Here is a 25,238-nt window from a genome sequence, read left to right on the forward strand (position 1 = left end):
GAAATAAAGCACAGTTACTTACCTGTACAGGTGTTATCCAGGGACAGCAGGCAGATATTCTCAGATGGGCGACATCATTCATGGAGCCAAGTACAGACAGTGCAAAAAGTGTACCGTCACTTTAAACTTTTTGAAATTCTCAAAACTGCCCATACTGCGCATTCATTGGTGCCTTCCCACCCAATATCAGCTCACAGGGCCATTAGTTCAGTAAAAATGCTAAGAAGCCAACTAGGGGAGGTAGGAGGGTTATGAGAATATCTGCCTGCTGTCCTTGGATAACACCTGTTACAGGTAAGTAACTGGTTTATTCTCGCAGATGGCACTCCCTAGATAGTAATGAAGGATTGGAGAGAAGTTGGCATCTAAACAGAAAATAAAATTTTGTAGAACTGCTTAGCCAAACCGACTATCCCATCTGGAATGATTCTCCAGACAGTAGTGGAATGTGAAAGTATGAATTGAGGACCCGGTTGCTGCTTTACAAAATGTTTTCAATGGAAGTAGAACATAGATAAGCTACTGAAGTTGCCATTGCTTTATGTGCTTTGACATGACCTTCCAGTGGCAGCCCAGCCCGAGTATAGCAGAAGGATATTACAGTCTGCTAACCATGTAGAGACTGTTCTCTTGGATACAGGGAGTTCCCAACCTGTTAGGATCGAATGACAGGAATAGTTGAGTGGAAGTTCTATGAGGCTTGGTCCAATCCAGGTAATAAGCCAAAGCACATTTACAGTCAGAACTATAGACTGGTTGAGATGAAAGTCTGAGACTACTTTGGGGAGGAATTTGGGATGTGTGTGAAGGACAACTATCATGATAGAATGTTGTATAAGGTGGATGATAAATAAGGAAATCACGAGTAGATCAGAGAAAGCAATAATGCCGCTTTATAGAGCGATGGTCAGACCACACTTGGAATACTGCGTCCAATATTGGTCTCCATACCTAAAGAAAGATATAAAAATGCTCAAGAGGGTGCAGAGACGAGCAACGAAGCTAATAAAGGGCATGGAGAACTTGGAATACAAGGAACGACTTAAGAGACTGGGATTGTTCTCCCTTGAGAAGAGGAGACTGCGAGGGGATATGATCGAGACATTCAAAATACTGAAAGGAATCGACAAAATAGAGCAGGAAAAAAAATTATTTACAATGACCAATGTGACACAGACAAGAGGACATGGACTGAAGCTAAGGGGGGGACAAGTTCAGGACAAATATCAGGAAGTTCTGCTTCACACAACGAGTGGTGGACACCTGGAATGCTCTCTCAGAAGAGGTAATTGCGGAATTCACTGTTCTAGGATTTAAGGGTAAGTTAGATGTACATCTCCTTTTGAGTGGCATAAAGTGACATGGGTAAGCTAGATGCACATCTCCTTACGACAAGCTTAGAGTGATATGGGGACTAAAACTATGCCAGGGTACACCTGGCGGGGCCTCTGCATGTGCGGATCGCCGGACTTGATGGACCTAGGGTCTGTTCCGGAGATGGCACTTCTTATGTTTTTATGTTCTTATGGATCAGAGACAAGTGCTTGAAGTTCACCAACTCTGAATGCAGAAGTGATGCCAGTTAAGAAAACTACTTTCCAAATGAGGAGATGAAGTTGCAAATGGTTTAACTGGAGGCTTCCTCAAAGTGGAGAGTACAACATTGAGATCCCAAGCAGTTGGAGGAGGTTTGATTGGCGGTTTGGCATGAAATAGGCCTTTCATGAACCTAGAAAACAATGGGTGTGTAGCCAGAGATTTATTGTTCAGAAGGTATATGAAAAAAGTACTGATAGCACCAAGATGCACCCTTTATCGGTACCAGCCACCACTGTAGTTGCCAGCAGTGCTTACAGGATTTCACCCGGTGATCAGGGCCTAGACACTGGAGGCACCGATTGTGTGGATCAGTGCCCAAGATGGTCCTGTTGCACAAAGTGCACTATTTGGATATCAAGGGATAAAAAACGCTGATGCAAGGTCAAAAGACTCAGTGGACCAGGGGAAGTTGAGTAGATCGTATATCGAAAAAAGGTTGACGCTCCCAGCCTAAAAATAGGCTCCACAGGGCCAGAAGACCCAAAAACTGAAAATGGAAAAAATTAAAAAAGCAAAATAAAAAATAAGATAACATTTTGCAAGAAAAATGAAACACTGAAGAAAAAGTCAGGAAGGCACAAAAAAAAAGATAGTTTGACATACTTTGGAGAAGCTCAAAAAATACAGCTTCTCAGTTCCGCAGAAAACTGATAACTGAAGGCCCTGCAAGTGGAGGTCAGGCAGGAAGGCACCGGCACATGCGTGGTATAAGCAGTCATGAGACTGTCAAAAAAGTTTAAAGTGACAGTACACCTTTGCACTGTCTATACTGGGCAGTGTGGATGATGTCACCCATCTGTGAGAATATACTACTTGCTTGTCCTGGGATAACCTGAATTAAAAGTAGCCCATGTCGATAATATCCCCCCGATATGTCACACACATTTGCACCAGCTCATTCCCAAGCACACGCATCTATTCTATTAAGCTAGTATTCTATAAAGGAAAGTGGGTGCCTATGTGCCTTCATAGAACATGTGTTTTATCCTAGGCTGTTTTCAAAAGGAATAAACATGTGCTTTCCATTTGAGCACTGGTAAATGTACCTGCAGATTCTGCAAACACCTGTGTTATCTTGAAAAATTACCCCTGCTGTCCTGTTGGGAATATCAATATTTATACCTTATTTTTCTTTAACCATTATAGTTCTCCCCTTTTTTCCATTCATTCCCATTTGTCTAGTCGTGTATGGTTTGTTTTTTTTGTCTAATCGTGTATGTTAATTTTATTAAAGTTATGTTAAATTGTATTATCTGTTTTTACCCTATTTTAAAATGTATAACCACCTTGAAATAAATGATAAGGTGGTATATCAAATTTTTCATAAACTTGAAAATTGAATATGCTTTCGATGGGACCTCTGGACAAGCTACTATTCTGTAGCGTGTACTTTACATTGCCAGAGAAAGCCCCTCAGTGTTGTTGTGGTTCCTCATTAAAACAGCCCCAGAGGACTGATGGGACCTTGCTAAGCCTCTCTAGAATTTTGAGGCAACATGTGCTTTAGCACTGCTTTGGTCTCAGAATAGGGCTAGTGGGAATAAACGCAAGAAATGACAGCTCTAAGTTAACCCTCTATAGTTTTCACCATGCATAGGACTCAGAGGACCCTACAGCTGAATGATCAGTACATAAACTTTCCAGAAGGAGGTTTGGTTTTATAATGGGAACACTTCTTGAACAGTTTAATCCATTTCACTGGTTTTAAACAAGGTTCTATGTTCCAAGACAGGGTACACCAAGCAACTACAAGGAGCAAAAAAATTGGCTAACCTTCAGTATATTCCTTGGTCCCATCCAGCGGGTCAACCCACACAACAAGCTGAAATATTCAGATGGAAATGAGGTTAGGAACATAAAAATAGTGATGGCTTACTTAAATCTATTTTTATTTTTAACTCATATAGATTCAGGCTCAAGAAAACAGTGAAAAAAATGTCATATTTTAATTATGTATTCAAAATGAATGCAAGCTTTCTGTAATAAAGATAAAACATTTTTCAAATTAGTTTTGTCTTGAATCAGAAAGCCATACTATAAAATGAAATGTTTAGACCATATAGGATTTTGTATATCCCAGTACCAAAACAGAAACTTGGTAAGACTCTGAAATATCATGACTTAAAGAGTCCAACTATGATCACACCTCAGATTTATTTTCAAGGACCCATGACTGGGCAGGGTAGAAGAAGACAAGAGTACTAGGCCCCAAAGTCTTATAGTACTGGACTGCACAGAGAGCAGCAGTACCCCCTTCTTTACATGTAATATCTGCAGCTTAGCATGGAGGAAAAGATGGCACCATGTCCCAAAAGGCTGACTGAATTTGTGCAGCGATTTTTCCTCCATTGAGTCTGAGGCAAGATCTGCAATTCTCATGAAATTCTGCACTTCAAAAATTTGGATGCGAGTGCAGGAGGTGCTTCTGTCCATAGTCCTAGAGTTTCCTACCCTGTGACCAGGGGCATCTACTCATCAGGTCTTACCTGGTCCTCTTGAATACTTGAGTACTGCGGTGGACAGGAATGCTTCAGTATCTCCTCATATTGGCCAGTTTCAATGAGTTCCTCCTCTACATCCTGAGAAGGCAGGTCCTACATAAAAGAAGTGCACGAGAAGAGAGGAAATCAGCAGGCACAGGGTGAGAGAGCAGAACTGGAGATTACATGCTTCTGTTCCCAGAACTGAAAATACAATATAATACAGCAGGGGTGTCAAACTCAGGTCCACGGGCCAAATTTGGCCCGCAGGGTAATTAGATTTGGCCAGCAATTTGGCCCGAGATTTAGCCCAATGTTCCTTCCCTCCCTCCATCCCGGCTTCCCAGTCTCAACTTCAAAGTAGCCTGCAGAGGATCGCCGGTCAGCTGTAGCGAACCTAGCAGGCTGCCGTCAACCTCCACAGCACGTTCCTGTATGTCAGAGGAGGGGCAGGGAACATGCTGCTAGGTTAACTATAGCACCGGTGATCCTCTGCAGGGGGAAGGGGGAAGACAAAGTTGTCTGAGCATGGGAGAGGGATGAGATGGTGCAATCGATGCAACAAGGAAGAGAAAAGAAATGCTTCTTATGGATAGATGGGAATAGGGGAGAAGAAAGAGGGAGGACATGGTACACATGGATAGATGGGAAGGGTAGACATGGAAAAGTAGATAGATTTTGAGAAGAAAGCAGAAAAGTAGAAGAAAGTTAAAGATGGATGTATGGCAGAAAGTGAAGGAGAGAAAAACAGCAAATGGATAAGGTGGCCCAGGATATACAGTTAAGAGCACAGACAGAAAGAAGTGCAGCCAGAGACTGGGAAAAAAAGGTTTGAAAACCAAAATCACCAGGTAGGGGGAATGATTTTATTTTCAATTTAGTGATTGAATTGTGTCAATTTTAAGAATTTATATCTGCTGTCTATATTTTAAACTGTTCAGGAAGAAATGCATTTGTTTCTTTTTCTCTGGGGTTGTACAGCATGCAGAGTCTTGAATCTTAGGGTTTTGTTTGTATATATTAGTACTTTTAGTTTTTGGTCCCGTATTTGCTTAGGGGTTATCTGTGTTCTGATAGGAATGATTGTTGCGAAGCATACAGTGTGCTTTGTGTAGTTTTTGTGGTTAACCATTATGTGTTGTTAATAAGATTATAATGTGTGTATATATGAAAAATGAATGGAAACAATGGTGTTACAATCAGTACTATTATGGGGAGTGGGGCGGAGAATGGGTGGGGGTGTGGCTCACGACTTAGCCTGTGTTTTAGATTTCAGACCCTTAATGTGATTAAGTTTGACACCCCTGCATTACATGAAGAAAAAAAAAGGTTACAAATAGACAAAAAGACAGAAAAATCACATTCTTAACATTTAATCAATCAAGAGCCAAGAGGATGACTTATAGGGCATCCAGGATCTCTCTTCCTTTTTCTGAAGCACCCAGCCACATTGGGACATGAGAACTACAAGAAAAGGAGAAGGGGAAATCAAGTTGTGGCCCATTTTCATGCCAGCATTTGTCCCTTTGAAAATAATGACTGAACAGACAGATGAAAGACATTAGTTCAGATGGAGAACAGGTACCTCACCTCCTCACCAATGATGGTCAAATAAGGGAAGCCGCGGGCCAGAGAGGTACAAATACTCTGCTGTACCAGCCGGTCAGCCAGTGTCTGCAAGTCATTAGCTCCACTCTGAAAAACACAGTTTCCTTGACTTGAATTTGGTCATTTACATTAACAATCCAATAGCCAAATGTTTGGGGCTAGATTCACCAAAAAAAAGGCACCACTGTGTTACTTTGAGAGGTAACATGCATCATTACCATGTGCTTTTACCATGGGTCTTATTTTATGCAATGAGAGCTATTTACTAATAAATGTGTGTTAACCCCATTGTTTACTTAGTTTTAGAACAAGCTAATCTGAAAATGCACTTTAATAAATCTAGCCTTTGTGTTCATATATGGATGTTGGTCACAGCAATAAACTATTGTACAATTAAGAGGCAGTATTTTTCCAGGTAAATCAATGCTGTTTTTCCCAGTTGAATTCACAAGATTATATATTTTGATTATTTATTAACAAAACAGTGAGATGTACTGAAATACATTGCACAGTCAACCGAAGAAACTCAAATATATCTTAGGCTTGTCAAATCTGTGACTGATTTATCTGGACAACTTACTTGAAAATGTTCTTTATTAACTTCAAGGGTTACAATAGGCATGCATTTTTCCTTTTATTTGCCATCCCAATTAACCAAAATGCTAAAGGAGAAATTACATCTTACCTGATAACTATCACACTGGTTTAGAATAGTGTGAAGGACCAATGGAAAGAAAATTATGTTCAGCAGGTGGAGATAGAAACAACGAAGAGCTGTCTGCCCCTCCATCCCTGCAGATCCTCAGTATTTTCAGAAACAAGCAAAGGGAACTCAGGAATCAAGAGCCTGCCAACCCTTGCAATCAACACTTGTTCTGACTTGAACCCAGTACTGCAAAATCCTTCCATCAAATTTGCTTTCCTTTTTGTTTTAAACTTCTTTGGAAATACGGCAAAATAGCCACAGACCGAACACTGAGTGAACCACAGCTTCCCTAGACCCACAGACGGAGGGGCCTCTAGAATAGTGTGGAGGACTACTGGAAAGAAAATTATCATAGAAGACAATTTCTCCTTCCATAGCATCCTTCCCACTATTCCATACTAGTGGGACATTCCAAAGCAGATCTTATCAAGAGTGGGTAACAGGAGTTGCCGCTCGCAACACTGATGTTCTAAAATAGTGACTCGCAAACTTTTCTGGCCGGCGGCACACTAAAACCAGTGCCCTGGCCGGAAGGCATCCGGAAGTCAACGCGATGATGTCACGCAAGGCCAGTCTGGAGCTACCAGGATCACAAGTCCCAGGTGGTGTGCGGAGGCCCATCTGGCAACAACCCCGCTGTTACAGGGATCCGGGAGGTGCGGGGAGAAGAGGAGAGACGCTGACCAGGAGAAGAGTCAGCTACGTCAGCTGACTTCCTACAGGACGTGCCTCTCGCCGCAAGAGGCACGTCCTGTAGGCAGGCAGCCGGCATGGACGACTCTCCTCATCATCAGTGTGTTGCGGCACACCAGATATCTCAGGAGGCACACTGGTGTGCTGCGGCACACAGTTTGCAATACACTGCTCTAAAACATGTGTTCAAATGAGCTGCCACATCAATCCGATAATGCCTGACAAAGGAATGGAGAGACGACCAAGTGGCTGCCCTACAGATCTTGGCCAGTGACAAGAGGGCTGCCTCTGCCCACGAAGACGCCAGGTGCCTAGTGAAATGAGCCCTCAACTGACTCAGATGCAGAGACCTCTGACAGCAGATATGCTGATGCTACCGCTTCCTTTATCCGTCGTGCAATCATGGCCTTAGACACCACCAACCCTCTCCGCTGACCGGTGACCAAAATAAATAGCCGATCAGACCTGTGGAATGCATTGGTCACTTTGAGGTACTGCCAGAGAACCCGGCGGACATCCAACAATCTGAGGTTCTCAAACTGAGCACCCAGATCCTCCCTTCAACAAGAGGAGAGCTCAACAGACTGATTAAGATGAAACACCAAAATCACCTAGGGCAAAAAGAATGGGATTGGCTGCAAAGACACCCCCCACCTCCTTAAACTGAAGGAAAGGCTCACTATACAACAATGCTTGAAGTTCCGAAATCCTCCTCATTGAAGCTATAGCCACTAGGAAAACTGCCTTTATTGTCAGGTCTTTGAGAGACACCGTACACAACAGCTCAAAAGTGGCCTTCTACAAGGTCCTAATTCAGGTTCCATTCCAAACACGCCAGCCTACCCCTTTCAGGAAATGCACCACATCCGGGTGCACCGCTAAAGGGGAGTTCTGAATACGCCCATGAAAGCAAGCCAAAGCCACTACTTGGACCTTGAGAGAATCAAGCACCAAACCACTGTGCAGACCCCTCTGAAGAAATGCCAGGATCTGAGAGACTGAGGCTGAAAATAGAGACAAAGCACCCAGTGCTCACCATGCTTCAAAGGTTCTCCACACCCTAGCATACACAGCAAACAGAGTGCTTCTGGGCCTGCAACAACGTTGCAATCACGGACTCCGAGTATCCCTTACATCTCAATGTTGACCTCTCAAGGGGCATGCTGTAAGACCCAAAGGGGGACGGTCCACCATCAGCACTGGGTTTGCCAGAGCAGGCCCCGCAATTGCGGAAGATGTAGAGGTTGCCTGTCCAGGCTGCTCAGTATTCAATCTTCTGCTCTGACCCAACCGGAAACAGGAAATTGCAGCAGAGCAGAAGATTGAACTTTGAGCAACCGCGCGTGCGCGGCTCTTTGAAAGCGTGCCGGTCGCTGAAAAAGAAAACCGGCAAACTAAGGAGAGCTGGAGAGCAGTAGCGTACCAAGGGGGGGCGGGAGGGGCGAAAAAGGTAATGGCACCAGGCCTTGGAGCACCGAGGCAGACCGCTTCTCCCCCCTCCCAGCCGAACCCCCGCTGACCCTCCTATCTCTCCCCCCCAAGTGAACCTTTCCAACCCTCCCAGCGAAAGCAGCAAACCTCCCTCCAGTAGCGTCGGCTTTCTCCTCCCTCTGCTGCATCACTGATGACATCATCAGTGACGCAGCAGAGGGAGGAGAAAGCCGCGAAGGAGGTTTGCTGCTCTCGCTGGGAGGGTCGGAAAGGTTCACGGGGAGGGGGGAGATAGGAGGGTCAGCGGGGGTTCGGCTGGGAGGGGGGGAGATAAGTGGTCTGCCTCGGTGCTCCATTACCTTCTTCGGGCAGCAGCAGCGTTTACAATTTGCTGCTGTTGCCGGCTTCAGGCCTTGTTCTCTGCCGGGTCCTGCCTACTTCCTGTTTTCATGAAGACAGGACTCAACAGAGAGGAAGGCCTGAAGCGGGTAACAGCAGTGAATTGTGAATGCTGCTGCTGCCCGATGAAGTTCAGGACATCGGGGAAGGAGCAGGGAGAAATCGGCTGCTGGCTTGGGGGTGAGGGTAGGGAAAGAATCGTGGAAGTGGAGAAATTGGCACGATGGCTTTGTGGGGGCTAGGGGGAGAGAGAAAGAAAGGAAAAAATAAAGAGGGGGGCAGGGGGAGAGAGAAAGAAAGGCAGAAATAAAGAGGGGTCAGGGGGAGAGAGAAAGAAAGGCAGAAAGAAAGAGGGGGACCAAGGGGAGAGAGGAAGAAAGGCAGAAATAAAGAGGGGGTCAAGAGGGAGAGAAAGAAAGGCAGAAAGAAAGAAGAGGGCCAGGGGGAGAGAGAAATAAAGAGGGAGGCCAAGGGAAGAGAGAAAGAAAGGCAGAAGTAAAGAGGGGGTCAAGGGGGAGAGAAAGAAAGGCAGAAAGAAAGAGGAGGGCCAGGGGGAGAGAGAAAGAAAGGCAGAAATAAAGATGGGGGCCAGGGGGAGAGAGAAAGAAAGGCAGAAATAAAGAGGGGAGCCAGGGGGAGAGAGAAAGAAAGAGGGGGGGGGGGCAGGAGAAGAAAGAAGAAGGATTAGAAGAAGGACCAGAGACTCATGAAATCACCAGACAAAAAGGTAGGAAAAATGATTTTATTTTCAACTTAGTGATCAAAATGTGTCCGTTTTGAGAATTTATATCTGCTGTCTATATTTTGCACTATGGCCCCCTTTTACTAAAACGCAATAGCGGTTTTTAGTGCAGGGAACCTATGAGCGTCGAGAGCAGCGTGGGGCATTCAGCGCAGCTCCCTGCGCTAAAAACCACTATCGCAGTTTAGTAAAAAGGGAGGGGGAATATTTGTCTATTTTTGTATAGTTGTTACTGAGGTGACATTGCATAAAGTCATCTGCCTTGACCTCTTTGAAAACCCGCGGAATATAAATGATAATTAACATTTTCTCTGCGTACAGCGTGCTTTATGTTTTTAAAATTTTGTTGTTGGTAGATCATTTTAACTTGGCCACAAAGGTAAGGGGGAGGGAGGGAGGGGAGCTGCTGAAAGACATCTAGTAATCCTTGCAGGCTTGATCAACTGTGCAAGGAATTATTTTTGTAAAATCATGTTTTGTTATGTGATTGGCATTATCTAGACTTTAATTTCTATGAATGAATAGAATGAAAATGATATAAAATTACTTGCTTGCGGGGACCGCGTGTTCTGGCTCACACAAGGAAGGAGGGGGTGAAAGGGAAAAAGTTTCTCTTCATTGGAAATAGATTCTGAAGTGACCTCATCAAAGAAGACCAGCACCAAATGTACAAGAAATTCCTTAAACAATGTCAAAAGAGCCCAAAATAGAAAACTGCTACTGCCTTTAGACTCCATTATTGAAGGAATCAACTTGAAATCACAGAAGAGACAGGAAAAGGTTAAATGCCTCAGGTACAAAACACAAACCAAATTGTGAATGAAATCAGAGCAGACAGTAAGAATTATAAAATTGATGTCATTATCCATCTGGAAAAAAAGGCGTACTAGAAATAATGCCTCAGCAATACAATTTTCAGAAGTTCTATTTGCTCATGGTAAGGGAGAAGAGAGACTGCTAGTGATGGTGGGGGGACTGATAGAAGATATGAAAGGTGGTAGAAAGGAACAGATGGTAAAGGAGGGAGGGAAGGGTGGTGGTGGAAAGGAATAGAACAGACATTGAAAGAGGGTAGAGAGGAACAGACCCTGAAAGGAAATGTGGAAGGCAGAGTGGGGAGAAGACGCTGGAAGGGAAGAAGACAGATGCCAGACTATGGGGGAGCGGAGGGAAGAAGATGGGTGCTAGATGGGGACGGTGACGGGGCGGTGAATGGGATGGCAGTGGCGGTGACGGGGCGGTGAAAGGGATGGCGGTGACGGGGCGGTGCAGAGGATGGTGGGCCGGGGACGGTGCAGTGACGGGGACAGATTTTTTCCCCGTGTCATTCTCTAATTCTGGCACCAAACAAATGGCTCCAAAATACTAAAATAAAAACCAAAACCCAGAAATTTCAGGATTTTTAGAGGAAACCTAAGGGAAGAGGCAAAAACCTAAAAAAGGTTTTAAGGAACCCTCCACCCGATCCTGAGAAGAAATGACTGCCTTTGGGCTGCCAGTCAAACCATTGTCTCACTGAGCTTCAAACCCCTGAGGACCCACGGACACAAAAGGGGAGGAGGGAGGCAAAATATAGCCAGCACCCTGCAGAACCCCACTGAGCCCCCCACAGATGCCTGACAGCCTGCGCTCAAGCAGTGAGTAATGCCATAAGAGGAATGGACCCCAAGCTCCAAAAAGTTCCTGCAGGTTGGCCATCAGGTACCACAGAGGGATTGGCTTGTCAGCTGCAGACCTCAGTCTGCTTCTCCACACAGACAGAGCTGGACCCTCGAATAGGGGAGCTTGTACCGAAACAGTCAGAATTCTGCAAAAAAGACCAAAAAATAAAAAATAAAGAAAAAAAAGAGCAGATTAGAAACAATTCTTCCGGCTTATGCTCAGAAAGAAAAACTGAAGGGGGCAGCAAAGCCCTCTAGGAATGGAGGGATTCAAAAGTTGGAGTGGATTCCTTCTGCATGCCTTACAAGCACCGAGATATTACCCGTCCATCCAGAATGGCACACCTATTGCACTAGAAAAACATGTTCTTGTCTTACTGCCTCCATAAAAGTTAATTTGTTAAAAGCTATTTGTATAGGTTGAACTTTGTTGCTATAGAACTCGCGTTTCCTCTGTTTTAGGTTCTAAGCTTTTTTTTTTTTTTTTTAAACAAAACCTCTTAATTTCCATTTTTATTTTTATAATACTTTTAAAATTTTTACCCTCCCTTTCATGTTTTCTTTACTATGCTTATTTTAGTCCTCCCTACTTCCCTTATGTATCAGTCTGTAATGTTCTTGTGTTTATTGTAGTTAATAACTAAGACCCTGTTTTTAATTGTAAATTGCTTTGAATTCATGATACTGTGATACATCAAAATTTTAATAAAACTTGAAAACTATAGAATGCCTCAGTTTATGGCATGCCTATATGGACATCCCTGTTTCCTGTGGCAGCTTGGAGGCAGTTATGCCTTTGGAGATCTGAATTATTTTGCATATCAAATATAAATGTAGTTTGCATAATAAAATAAAAGGAGTTTTTCAGCCTTGCATTGGGGTATGTTTACTAATCACGTGCTACGCAGTCAGTGTGGGATTTAGCATTATTACAGTTGTGCTCATCAGGGCAATCTGTGCGAGATCAGTTGTCATTAAGATTACTAAAGGACATACAATTTGTGATGATAGATGGCTTCATCTGATATCTACAAAGCATTTCCTTAAGCTTGGGAACTGTGAGGGCCAGTCCAAAATTCTCATCTTTCTTTCCTTCATGGTTGATTTTGATGTATGTTCTGGATCTTTGCCCTCCTGAAAATATCCAACCTCTTTTCAGCTTCAATTTCTTTGCCAGCTAGAGAACATTAACTTTTAGGATATGTTGACATTTAGTTTAATCTACTTTCTTTCCACTTGTACATAAGAACAGAAGAACATAAGCAATGCCTCTGCTGGGTCAGACCTAAGATCCATCGTGCCCAGCAGTCCGCTCACGCAGCAGCCCAACAGGTCCAGGACCTGTGTAGTAATCCTCTAACTATATCCCTCTATCCCTTTTTCCAGTAGGAAATTGTCCAATCCTTTCTTGAACCCCAGTACCGTGTTCTGCCCTATTACACCTTCTGGAAGCGCATTCCAGGTGTCCACCACACGCTGGGTAAAGAAAAACTTCCTAGCATTCGTTTTGAATCTATCCCCTTTCAACTTTTCCGAATGCCCTCTTGTTCTTTTATGTTCTGAAGGTTTGAAAAATCTGTCCCTCTCTACTCTCTCTATGCCCTTCATGATCTTGTAGGTCTCTATCATGTCTCCTCTGAGTATCCGCTTTTCTAGGGAGAAGAGCCCCAGTCTCTCCAATCTTTCAGTGTATGAAAGGTTTTCCATGCCCTTAATCATTTTTGTCGCCCTCCTCTGGACCCTCTCAAGTATTGCCATATCCTTCTTAAGGTACGGTGACCAATACTGGACACAGTACTCCAGGTGCGGGCGCACCATTGCCCTATACAACGGCAGGATGACTTCTTTCGTTCTGGTCGTAATACCCTTCTTAATAATACCCAACATTCTGTTTGCCTTCTTTGAGGCTGCTGCGCATTGTGCCGTTGGCTTCATTGTTGTGTCCACCAGCACACCCAAATCTCTTTCAAGGTTACTTCCCATTAATACTAACCCCCCCATTTGGTAGCTGAACATCGGGTTCTTTTTCCCTATATGCATGACCTTGCATTTCCCTACATTGAAGTTCATCTGCCATTTATTCGCCCACTCCTCCAGTTTGTTTAGGTCCCTTTGTAGGTCCTCACACTCTTCCACAGTTCTAACCCTGCTACAGAGTTTAGTGTCATCCGCAAATTTTATAGCTTCACACTTCGTCCCCGTTTCCAGGTCATTAATAAATACATTGAACAGCAGCGGACCAAGTACCGACCCCTGTGGAACGCCGCTCGTGACCCTCCTCCAGCCCAAGTAGTGACCCTTCACTCCAACCCTCTGCCTTCTGCCTGCCAACCAGTGTTTGACCCATCTGTGTACGTCCCCTTCCACCCCGTGGTTCCACAGCTTCCTAAGTAGCCGCTCATGGGGTACCTTGTCAAAGGCCTTTTGGAAGTCGAGGTAAATGATGTCAACGGATTCCCCTTGATCCAACTGGCTGTTTACGCCCTCAAAGAAGTGCAGTAAGTTTGTTTGGCACGATCTTCCCTTGCAGAAGCCATGTTGGCTCGCTTTCATCAGCCCATTTTTTTCGATGTGCTCACAGATGCTATCCTTTATCAGTGCTTCTACCATCTTGCCCGGAACCGACGTCAAACTTACCGGCCTGTAGTTTCCCGGGTCTCCTCTCGACCCCTTTTTAAATATAGGTGTAACATTTGCTATCTTCCAATCCTCAGGGATCTCTCCAGTTTTCAAGGATAGGTTGCAAACTCGTTGAAGTATTCCCGCTATCTCATTTTTTAGTTCTTTTAGTACCCTAGGATGGATTCCGTCTGGGCCTGGTGATTTGTCGCTTTTCAATCTATCTATCTGTTGGAGGACATCCTCATGGCTCACCTCTATTGTTGGATCCCAATATAAACGACTGGGTATAATTCAAAAGAATGTTCCTAAAGGGCCATGACAACGGAGTAACACATAAAGGAACAATGTCTACTTCAAACGTACGTTTGAACACACATTTATGTGTTACTCCGTCACCTCTATTGTTGACAGTTTTCCTTCTTGGTCTCCATGGAAGATCACGTCGGGCTCTGGTATACTGGATGTGTCTTCGCTTGTGAAGACTGACGAGAAGAACTTGTTTAACCTGTCGGCTACCTCTTTTTCCTCCTTTATCACTCCTTTTCTGTCTCCATCATCCAACGGTCCTACTTCCTCCCTCGCCGGTTGCTTCCCTTTAACATATCTGAAGAACGATTTGAAGTTTTTTGCCTCCTTGGCAAGCCTCTCTTCGTATTCCCTTTTCGCTCTCCTAACCACTTGATGGCATTCTCTTTGGCATTTCCTGTGTTCCTTCCAGTTTTCCCCAGTTTGGTCCTTTTTCCATTTCCTGAATGATATTTTCTTGTCTCCTATCGCTGTCTTCACTTCATTGTTTAGCCATGCGGGGTCTTTTGTTCGGTTTTTTTTGCACCCTTTTCTAAATCTGGGGATGTACATATGTTGTGCTTCTTGCACTGTGCCCTTGAATAGAGACCAAGCTTGCTCTACTGTTTCTGTTTTCCTTGAGCTGTTTCTGAGTTTTTTCCTTACCATTGCTCTCATAGCATCATAGTTCCCTTTCTTGAAGTTGAACGTTGTCACTATGGTTCTCTTCCCTTTTGCTGTACTTACTTCTAATTTGTACTGGATCATGTTGTGAACGCTGTTTCCTAGTGGTCCTACCACTTCCACTTCTTTTGCAGGTCCCCCTAGTCCGTTGAGGATTAGGTCAAGAGTGGCATTTCCTCTTGTTGGTTCCTTGACAAGCTGATCCATAAAGCAGTCCCTCACAGCCTCTAAGAATTCTGTTTCCCTCGCACAGTTCGAGTTTCCAATACTCCAGTTTATCCCGGGGTAGTTAAAATCTCCCATTACTGTCACGTTCTTGTTTTTGCCTTCCCGCCTCAATTCTGCTGCCAGAGCTTTGTCGTTTGCTTCTGTTTGTCCAGGCGGACGATAGTACAGACCCAATTTTACGTCAAGTCCATTTTTTCCCAGTAATTTAACTCCACTCCTTCTGCCTTTGGTTCTATATCCACTCTGGACGAGGGAATGGTGTCTTTTATGTATAGTGCTATTCCTCCACCCTTCTTGTGGGTCCTGTCTCTTCTATAGAGTTTGTACCCTGGCAGTATTACGTCCCATTGGTTATCCTCATTCCACCATGTTTCCGTGATTCCAATGATGTCTAGGTCCTCTTTTATGGCTTTAACTTCTAATTCTCCCATTTTGGTCTTTAGGCTCCTTGCATTTGCGTACAAGCAATTTAAGTCCCGGTCTTTTCTTTTTCCTGCTGGTTTTTCATGTGTTTTGCTCCTCTTGCCATCCCCTATTTGGGCTGCCAGTCCCTGATTTCTGCTTCTTTCCTCCTCATTTTTTGGTGTATCTTTTTCGTCCACAATCTGATTTTCCGATTTCTCCTGTTCCTCTAATTTTATCTGTTAGCCCCTCATGCTGGTCAACAGTTTCTGTTGTTCGTCTCTTGTTTGTTCCCAGCATTTTTCCCGCTCAGTATCTTCTTTGGATACTCTTGTCCGAACCGTCGACAACAGGTCGACTGTCGGCTTTCCCCTTCTTCTCAGTTTAAAGCCTGCTCAATTGCTCTCTTGACGTTGTTTGCTAGCAGCCTCGTTCCTGCCATGCTCAGGTGTAGTCCGTCCCTCCTGAAGAGTTTGTTCTTCCCCCAAAAAGTTGTCCAGTTCCTCACAAAAAGGAATCCTTCTTCTTCGCACCATCTCCTCAACCATGCATTTATTGCTTGTAGCTCAGTCTGCCTCTTCACGTCTGCCCTCGGTACTGGCAGAATCTCTGAGAATGCTATCTTCTGTGTCCTCAGCTTTAGTTTCCTTCCTAGGATCTTGAACTGTTCAGTTAGCGTAGTCCTGCTGTAATTTCTCCTGTTGGCATCATTTGTTCCCACGTGGATTATGACTGCTGTCTCTTCTGCATCTGCGCTGTCCAGGATCCTCTCGATTCTGTCGGTGATGTCCTTTGTTCTTGCTCCTGGGAGACAGGTCACTAGCCGATCTTCTCTCCCTCCTGCTACGTGACTGTCCACTTCTCTCAGGATTGAGTCTCCCACGACGACTGCAGATTTCCCCTTCTTCAGCTTTCTCACTGGTCTCAAGTCTGAATCCTCAGTGTGGTTTAGTACTTCTCTTTCAGGGTACCGGCCAGTCTTCGCCCTGTCTGCTTGCTCGAATCTTCCATGTGGTCCTTCATCCTTGGTGTCTGTTGGTTCCTGTCTCCCATCTGTTGGCCCCTGTCCTCCATCTCTTGTAGGCGTAGCTTCCTTGCTCCAGCACTGCTGATGATCCTGCACCTCCACCTGCCTGTAGGCCTCTTCGATGAATTTTTCGAGCTCCCTTACTTGCTCCTCGATGTGGCTTTCTCTTGCGGGGTCTTCAATTGTCTTGAACGGTGCTTCCGAGATGTGGAGCCCCTCCAGCTCTTGAACCTTGCACTGCAGTCGACCAACTTCCTTCTTCAGGCTTTCCAGTTCCTGACACCGATCGCATACGTATGCCTGCCTTCCCAAGGGAAGGTAGTCATACATATGACACTCCGTGCAGTACACTGGGAAGCTCCTCCGGGTTCCTTCTGCTTCCATTTCTCTTCCTTCTCAGTCCACTAAGATGCTCTCTCCCCTGTCTTATGTCTTTATGTGGGCGGGCGCTGTGCTTTCTCCTGTGCTTGGCTCTTTCCTGTCTACTTCTTCTGCTGCTTTTTGTCTTGGTGGGTCTGTTGTCCTCCCTTGGGCCTCTTTCTTGTCCCCGGAGTCTGCTGCTTCTTTATCCTTTCCTGTCTTGTGTGTGTTGTTATGTGTATGCTCTCCTTACGTGTGTGCTCGTTTCTTCCTTACCTGGTGTTCTGGAGTCCTTTGCTGTCTATGCTCGGCCCTTCTCAAGGCCCTTCGCAAAGGCGCTCTCACTAAGGCGACATTTCCTGTGCCACTAGTGGTCACACAATGCCACAACAAATATGTTTTCAGGCATGTTATTTGAGAAGTTTATGAGTTATAGTTGGATCATTATATATTTGTGATGAATTTTATCCTGTAATAAGTAGGAATATAAACTTTTATTGTGAGACACATTGAATCTATTTGTAGGAAGAAAGCTGTTTATAAATACCAATTTAGATTAAACTAGATTCACCCCCTTGCTTAATGATGTAAGATGTTATTTTCTTCAAATGTTATTTTTCTCTAAATATATTATGTGTGGTGGTGATAACCAAACAGTTTAATTTTTCATTCAGTTCATCTACAGCATAAGAACATAAGATTTGCCAAACTGGGGCAGACAAAGTCCATCAAGCCCAGTATCCTGCTTCCGACAGTGGCCAATCTAGGTCCCAAGTACCTAGCTGTATCCCAAGTAGTAAAACAGATTTTATTCGGCTTATCCTAGGAATAAACAGTGGATTTCCCCAAGCCATCTCAATAATGGCCTATGGACTTCTCGTTTAGGAAATTATCCAAGCCTTTTTAAACTCGTTAAACAGAGGGTAGGGTTAAATGGTCATTTTTCTCAATGGAGGAGAGTAAACAGTGGATTGCCACAGGGATCTTTACTGGGACCGGCGCTATTTAACTTATTTATAAATGATCTAGAAATTGGAATGATAAGTGAGGTGATTAAATTTGCAGATGACACCAAACTGTTCAAAGTTGTTAAAATGCATGTGGATTGTAAAAAATTGCAGGCAGACCTTTGGAAGACTGGGCATCCAAGTGGCAGATGAAATTTAGGGCTCCTTTTACGAAGGTGCGCTAGCGTTTTTAGCGCACACTACAATGCAGGGTGCGCTAACCCCATGCTACACGGAAAATACTAACGCCAGCTTTATGGAGGCATTAGCATCTAGTGTGCGGCATTGTAACGCGCGCTAAAACCACTAGCGCACCTTCGTAAAAGGAGCCCTTAATGTGGGCAAATGCAAAAGTGATGCACATTGGAAAGAATAACCAAAATCACAGTTACCGGATGCTAGGGTCCACCTTGGGGGTTAGCGCCCAAGAAAAACATCTGGGTGTCAAAGACAATACGATGAAACCTTCCGCCCGATGTGTGGCGGCGGCCAAAAAAGCAAACAAGATGCTAGGAATTATTAGAAAAGGGATGGTTAACAAGACCAAGAATGTATCACTCCATGGTGTGACCTCGTCTGGAGTACTGCATTCAATTCTGGTCTCCTTAGCTCAAGAAAGATATAGCGGCACTTGAAAAGGTTCAAAGAAGAGTGACCAAGATGTTAAAGGGGATGGAACTCCTCTCGTATGAGGAAAGACTAAAAAGGTTAGGGCTCTTCAGCTTGGAAAAGAGAGGTTAGGGCTCTTCAGCTTGGAAAAGAGACGGCGGAGGGGAGATATGATTGAAGTCTACAAAATCCTGAGTGGAGTAGAATGGGTACAAGTGGATCAATTTTTCACTCCTTCAAAAATTACAAAGACTAGGGGACATCGAAATTACAGGGAAATACTTTTAAAACCAATAGGAGGAAATATTTTTTCACTCAGAGAATAGTTAAGCTCTGGAACACATTGCCAGAGGTTGTGGTAAGAGTGGATAGCATAGCTGGTTTTAAGAAAAGTTTGGACAATTTCCTGAAGAAACATAATCTGTTGTTGAGATAGAAATGGGGGAAGCCACTGCTTGTCCTGGATCGGTAGCATGGAATGTTGCCACTCCTTGGGTTTTGGCCAGGTACTAGGGACCTGGATTGGCCACCGTGATAACGGGCTACTGGGCTTGACAGACCATTGGTCTGACCCAGTAACACTGTTCTTATGATTTCACAACATTCTCTGGCAACAAATTCCAGAGTTTAATTACACATTGTGTGAAGAAATATTTTCTCTAGTTTGTTTTAAATCTACTACTTTATAGCTTCATCGCATACTCCCTAGTCGTAGTATTGTTGGAAAGAGTGAACAAGCATTTCACATTTACGCCTTTCCATTCCACTTAGTATTTTATAAACCTCTATCATATCAACTCTGAGCCGCCTCTTCTCCTATCTGAAGAGCCCTAGCCTCTTTATCTTTTCATCATAGGCAAGTTGTAACATTTCAATTTTTCCCCTCTTCTTTGTACCTTTTCTAATTCTATTATATTTTTGAGATGTAGTGACTAAAATTACATACAATAATCAAGGTGCAGTTCCACTATACAGCAATACAAAGGCATTCCTTGTAATATTCTCAGTCTTGTTCTCCATTCTTTCCTAAAAACTCCCCATTACCTGCTAAAATTCACTGCTAGTTCCAAAAATGAAAGAGCCCAGACCCTATCCACTCTGAATATACACAGGCATAAAGAATGCCCACAAAAGATCAGTGTCTTCAACCCAAGGGAGAGCCCCATGAATCTACGCCTACCTGCAGGAGAATATGGGTAAAGGAGGAAAAGTCCAGTCTGCCGTTGAGACAGACATGGGGGAAGCCACTGGATCTGCGGCATGGAATGCTGCTACTATTTGGGGTTTTGCCAGGTACTTGTGACTTGGATTGGCCTCCGTGAAGACAGGATATTGGGCTAGATGGACCATTTGTCTGATCCAGTAAGGCTATTCTTATGTTCTTAAGTCTCTCATGCATACCATTGTGAAAAACCAAATGCTGTACTATGGCCCCTGTGAACTATTCATGTCAACTTCTCAGCAGGTGAATTCTGTTTTGCATATCTGACCAACTTTCAGGAGGCTCTATCAGAGATTCTTCTTGGTTTACACAAACAAGGGAACATTGCACTCCCATACCATCTCAAAGAACCCAGATACAAAATGAAGAGATGGCTGAATTTTTTTGTGTTTTCACTCCTTGAGTAATCACTCTTCTTCCTCTTCTAGGAATGATGAGTACAAACAAAATGACATCTACAGAGAAGAAACAGTTGTGCATTATTGCAATCATTTTTATCCAGCATTTTTTTCTTAACAGACAAAATTTTCATATAGCAGTTTTTGATTCTTTTTAGTAAAGTTAACTATCAACTTTCAAAGCTGAAGTCAAAGAATGACTTTCAGTACCTTTTCCACTATGCCCAAGTCTCCACCACTCATCACTTTTCGGACGATCGTTCCGGCTTTCTCTGCTGTTGCATATGCAGAGGCCACCAGTCGCATCAACAGTGCAGGAGTGGAGGACATAGCTAGTACTGGAAGAGAAGTAGAAAAAGAAGAGTGAACTTAGCAGACCCAGCAATTAGATGCCAAGTCAACCAGGTGCATTCCCTGAATAGAGAAGGAATTTAACAGTTTGAAGCAGTCAGTTCCCTTTTTAAAAGAGGCAAAGGTTTGCCCTAGCTACCTGATAAATACATAAGAATGAATATTTAGCGCAAACAGCGTTGTGGGGCTACAGTCACATGAATGTATGCATAGAAACTCAGGAGGCACACTTAATTTAGTGGTTCTTGATCCTTCCCAATGCTACCTACATACCAGAGGGATTAACTGAAACCTATAAAGAACAAGACCCACAACCAGAAGTCAGAGTGAAAGATTAGGTAGGCTCTTACCTGGATAATCTTCTTTCTGTTAATATACACAAGAGTCTGTATGTTAGGTGATCAATCTGTGCTCACAAACTGTTGCAGAAGAATGTCAATCACATCTTTCAACAACTCCTCCTTCACAGTGGATTATTGTGCTCTCTTCAGTTTGTACCAAATCAATTGATCTCCACTTTAAACAGAGGAAAAGAGAGGGACAGGGAACTTTCCCAGAGACAAAATAAAATTTCTATTCTGCTCTGTAACTCATGAAAAAAAACATTCAACAATAATTTTTAGAACTGAAATTAAACATTCAACAATAATTTTTAGAATCAAAATTAAACTACATAAAACCATTGTTCACGGGCAAGCCATTTGGTACACAAGGGTTATACCAATGGTGTAATTGCAAGTTTCAATCATAGCAGGCTGATTTTCTCTTAGTATTGCTTAAAGTAGTGAAAACTGGGTAATACCAAAAACTTATCTTTAAGGCAATGACAATGTATGTCCCGGCTTCAACACAACCTTGCAAATCCAAATGGCAAAAGAAGCCTTGGAAGCTGGTATGCCTCATCTTGACTGACTGAATAGAACAAAAAGATGGTCAAAGTCAAAAATCACTGATCCTTTACAGGTAGTGGAATAAAACTCATTGCACAGCCAGACTCTGCAATATCTTTATCTTGCTTAGCTGAACTCATAGGCTGAAAGGCAGGAAACCGCCTCTTGGTTGACATGGAAGGCTGACACAACCTTAGGTAGAAAAGAAGGTACCATATGAAGTGAAACCCAGCCTTTGTGACCCTGAAGAGCTCTCTGCAGGAAACAGCCTGCAATTCTAAGATATTTCTCACTGAGACCATTGCCACCAGCAATCGTAAAAAAAATATCGTAAAAAAATATCGTAAAAAAAAAATCCTGAAGGGCTGCTTCTTGGAGAGGCTCATACAGAGACTTAGAAAGACCCTTCAAAACAATATTAAGATTCCAGGATGGAAAAGGCTAGCGTAATAGCTTTCCTACTTGAGCTCAGAAGCATGAGAGGCCTGCCACCTGGACTTTGAGAGATGCCACCACTAGGCCTTTTTCTAGTCCAGCCTGTAGAAATGCCAGGGTTATAGGATATAGTGCCGCAAAAGGCTCTACCTGATTTTGGGACACCAGAGCTGGAAAGCTTTCCAGGCCTTAGCACAAACATCAATGGCTTTTTTTTTCTAAGGAAAGTTGAAATGACTACCCCCGAATAACCCTTGTTGGTTAAGGCTGTGCACTCAAGAACCATGCCATAAGATCAAAGCGCTCATGGGAATTGGTCCCTAACTGAGAAGCCTCATATGAACCGGTAGCTTGATGCATTTGTCTTGAAGATGCACTAGATTCGCATACCAAGACCGGCAAGACCAGTCTGGAGCTACCAGGATCACATGTCCCAGGTGGTTGGCGATTCTGCAGATGACCATCACAGGTTCCTTGGTTCTGAGGAGAATAGCAATGACTACCTCAAAGTATCCTTTGCACTCTAATGCCACACTCTCAAGAGTGACGTCGTAAAACCAAAGCAATCTGAATCTTCTATGATCACTGGTCCCTGAGAAAGATGATCAGGCTGAACCTGTAGTCTGAGACCTTTGTCTCTGTGAAGGATGCAAAAGGCCTGCATACCATGGCCAACACGGCCAATCCAGAGTCACAAGGACCATGCTCCCTGGGTGGTTTGCTATTCTGTGGAGTATCCATCCTAACATGGGCAATGGAGGCAACACGCACAAGAGCTTGTTATTTGGCCAAGGTTGAACCAGAGTGTCCAGACCTGCTCTGAGTTCGGTTGAAGAAACGGTCCACCTTCTTTTCCCTCACCTTAGCCATTGGATCGAAAAATGGGCAACACCAGAGAAAAACAGTGGATCGGAATGCTGCTGCAAACAATGTCCATTCTCCCAGTCTAAGGTCTGCCTACTGAGGTAATTGGTATGAACATTGTCTACTCCTGCTACATGCGCCGGAGAAATCGCTTGAAGGTGTCTCTGCCCATTAGAATAAGACCTCCAGACTCAGTTGTATAGGTACTTCTTGATAACTGACACACGCTGCCGCTGTAGCATTGTCTGAGAAGATTTGGACAGCCTGTCCTTCCAGAATCTTCTCCAGCTTCTATAAAGCCAATCAAATGGCTCAAAGCTCCAGTCTGTTGATGGACCACTTTCTCTGGACTGGGAGACCATTGCAGTGACATCCCCAGCCGAACACACTGGCATCCATTGTGAGAAGCACCCATGAAGCTATTCTGAGGGGCATGCCCCGTAGTAACAACTGTGGACGAAGCCACAACTCATAATGCTGCGAGAATCCGGAGTCCACGGTAATATCATCATTTGAAGGGAGTCCAACTGTGGGGACCACCGAGACAGCAGTGTGCTCTGGAGGGGAATGCATGTGAGCCTTTGCTCAAAGAACCACATCTATGGTGGCTGCCTGGAACCTAGCACTGCTGACCGAGCTGGCTTGGCCATCATGTTTGAAATCTGAGTGCAAAACCTCTATCTGCATGCCTCTGGAAGATAGTCTTTCTGCCCTGTTGAAGATAACTCCCAGTGATTGAGACAAAACCAGTTGGATCTTTTGAAGATTTTACAATCCAGCCCAGGCTCTGTAAGACCTGGATCACTTGAGTCCCAGAACGACAAGAGCTCTGATCGGGCAGTCATCCAGGTATGGATGCACTTGCAATCCTGCCCTGTGGAGATGCGCTACTACCACCACCATCACCTTGGTGAACATGCATGGTGTTGTTGCCAGACCAAAAAGGAGCACTAAACTGATAATTTCTCTCCAAAGTACATGGGATCTCAGGAACCTCCTGTAACTAACATGGGAATGTGCAGGTAGGCTTCTGTTAAGTCTAGGGAAGCTAAAAATTTCCCTAGAGCTAGTGCTGCTGACTTGCACTATCTCCTTGTGAAAACGTAGAACCTTCATGGTCTCATTGACGTGTGCACGATCTAGGACAGGTATCCATTCTTATGAGCTTTTCTTGGATACTATGAAGTATATGGAGCATCTGCCCGATCCCGATTCTTCTGGTGGCACAGGTTCTATGGCCTAAATTTCTACAAGTTTTTGTACTGTTGCTAAGACTTTGCAAGCCTTTTCTGGATGCCCCAATGGGGAATCCACAAACCAGTCTGCTAAGAGATGGGCAAAATCAAGCTTGTACCCTCCACGAATGATCTCCACCACCCAGCAGTCTGATGAGATCTACACCCAGACCTCCACATACTCCAAAAGCTTCTGTCTATCTTTAGTGGAAAGCTTCAGCTATGGTGTCATTGTGTTTACTTGGAGGTTGAAACGAGACAATAACCAAAGGCTTAGCTTTGACTAGGTCCTATGAATTTCTGCTGTGATCCCTGATAGGATCTCTGAGATGAGGCTCCTCCTGAGTACTGTTGAAAGCACCTGGAATTACAAACATTAGACTACCCAGAACCTCTAGAAGCTCGTGGTCTGCTGTCAGGTAGAGATTTGGACCAGCGATCTGCCACACTGACCATCAAGACCTTTTCCAAACAACATCTGTCCTTTGAAATGGAGTCTGCCGAGGATAACCTTGGAGGAGGAAACTCCCACCCATTGCCTGATCCAGAGCATTCTGCAGGCTGAAATGGAATAAGCCGAGACTTTACTCACAACTCTGATGATATCGTAGAACAGTGTTTCTCAATTTAGTCCTGGAGTACCCCCTTGCCAGTCAGGTTTTCAGGATATCCACAATGAATATTAAATTTGATTTGCATACACTGCCTCCATTATATGCAAACTTCTTTCATGCATATTCATATCCTGAAAACCTCACTGGCAAGGGGGTACTCAGTCCTGGAGTTTAGAAACACTGTCGTAGAGAGCATCAGCCACATAATCCAGCGCATAAGCTAGTGCTGCCCGATTCATGGAAAAAAATGTTTTATTCAAATTGATTTTCAATTTTTCGATTTGATTCGCTTTATCTGCCCATTTGGGTGTTTTTGTAAAACATCCTTGTGGGTTTATTTTATAGCCTCTTAAGAACATAAGAAGTTGCCACCACTGGGTCAGACCAGAGGTCCATCACGCCCAGCGGTCTGGTCCCGCGGCGGCCCATCAGGTCTGTGACCTGTGAAGTGGTTCCTGACCATTTCTGTAACCTACCTCTACATCTATCTGTAACCCTCAATCCCCTCATCCTTTAGGAACCTATCTAAACCTTCCTTGAACCCTGTAATGTGCTCTGGCCTATCTTCACCCACCCCACCCCCTTTGCCCTCTCCTACCCAAGCTGGCGTTGTGGCGTAAACAAAATAAACAAACAAAAAAGACTTTCTTCTCTTTGTTAGGTCCTAGCTCATATTCCTTGTCTAA

At 44.1% G+C, this 25,238-nt stretch overlaps 1 protein-coding gene across 3 annotated transcripts in view; it reads right to left on the minus strand.

The window, feature by feature from the left end:
- The window catches only part of BPNT1 (3'(2'), 5'-bisphosphate nucleotidase 1), a 51,755-nt gene that overhangs the window by 23,375 nt on the left and 3,142 nt on the right, over positions 1-25,238 (minus strand). For all 3 annotated transcript variants that reach the window (XM_033936097.1, XM_033936096.1, XM_033936095.1), the window contains exons 2-5: positions 20,374-20,501; positions 5,670-5,774; positions 4,086-4,193; positions 3,373-3,421 (exon numbers count right to left, since the gene is read on the minus strand). In XM_033936097.1, the coding sequence (XP_033791988.1) occupies positions 3,373-3,421; positions 4,086-4,193; positions 5,670-5,774; positions 20,374-20,493 (382 nt within the window). In that variant the 5' untranslated portion in view covers positions 20,494-20,501. The remainder of the gene's footprint in view (positions 1-3,372; positions 3,422-4,085; positions 4,194-5,669; positions 5,775-20,373; positions 20,502-25,238) is intronic.

The sequence above is a fragment of the Geotrypetes seraphini genome, chromosome 3, assembly GCF_902459505.1.
Source record: "Geotrypetes seraphini chromosome 3, aGeoSer1.1, whole genome shotgun sequence".
Taxonomy (NCBI): domain Eukaryota; kingdom Metazoa; phylum Chordata; class Amphibia; order Gymnophiona; family Dermophiidae; genus Geotrypetes; species Geotrypetes seraphini.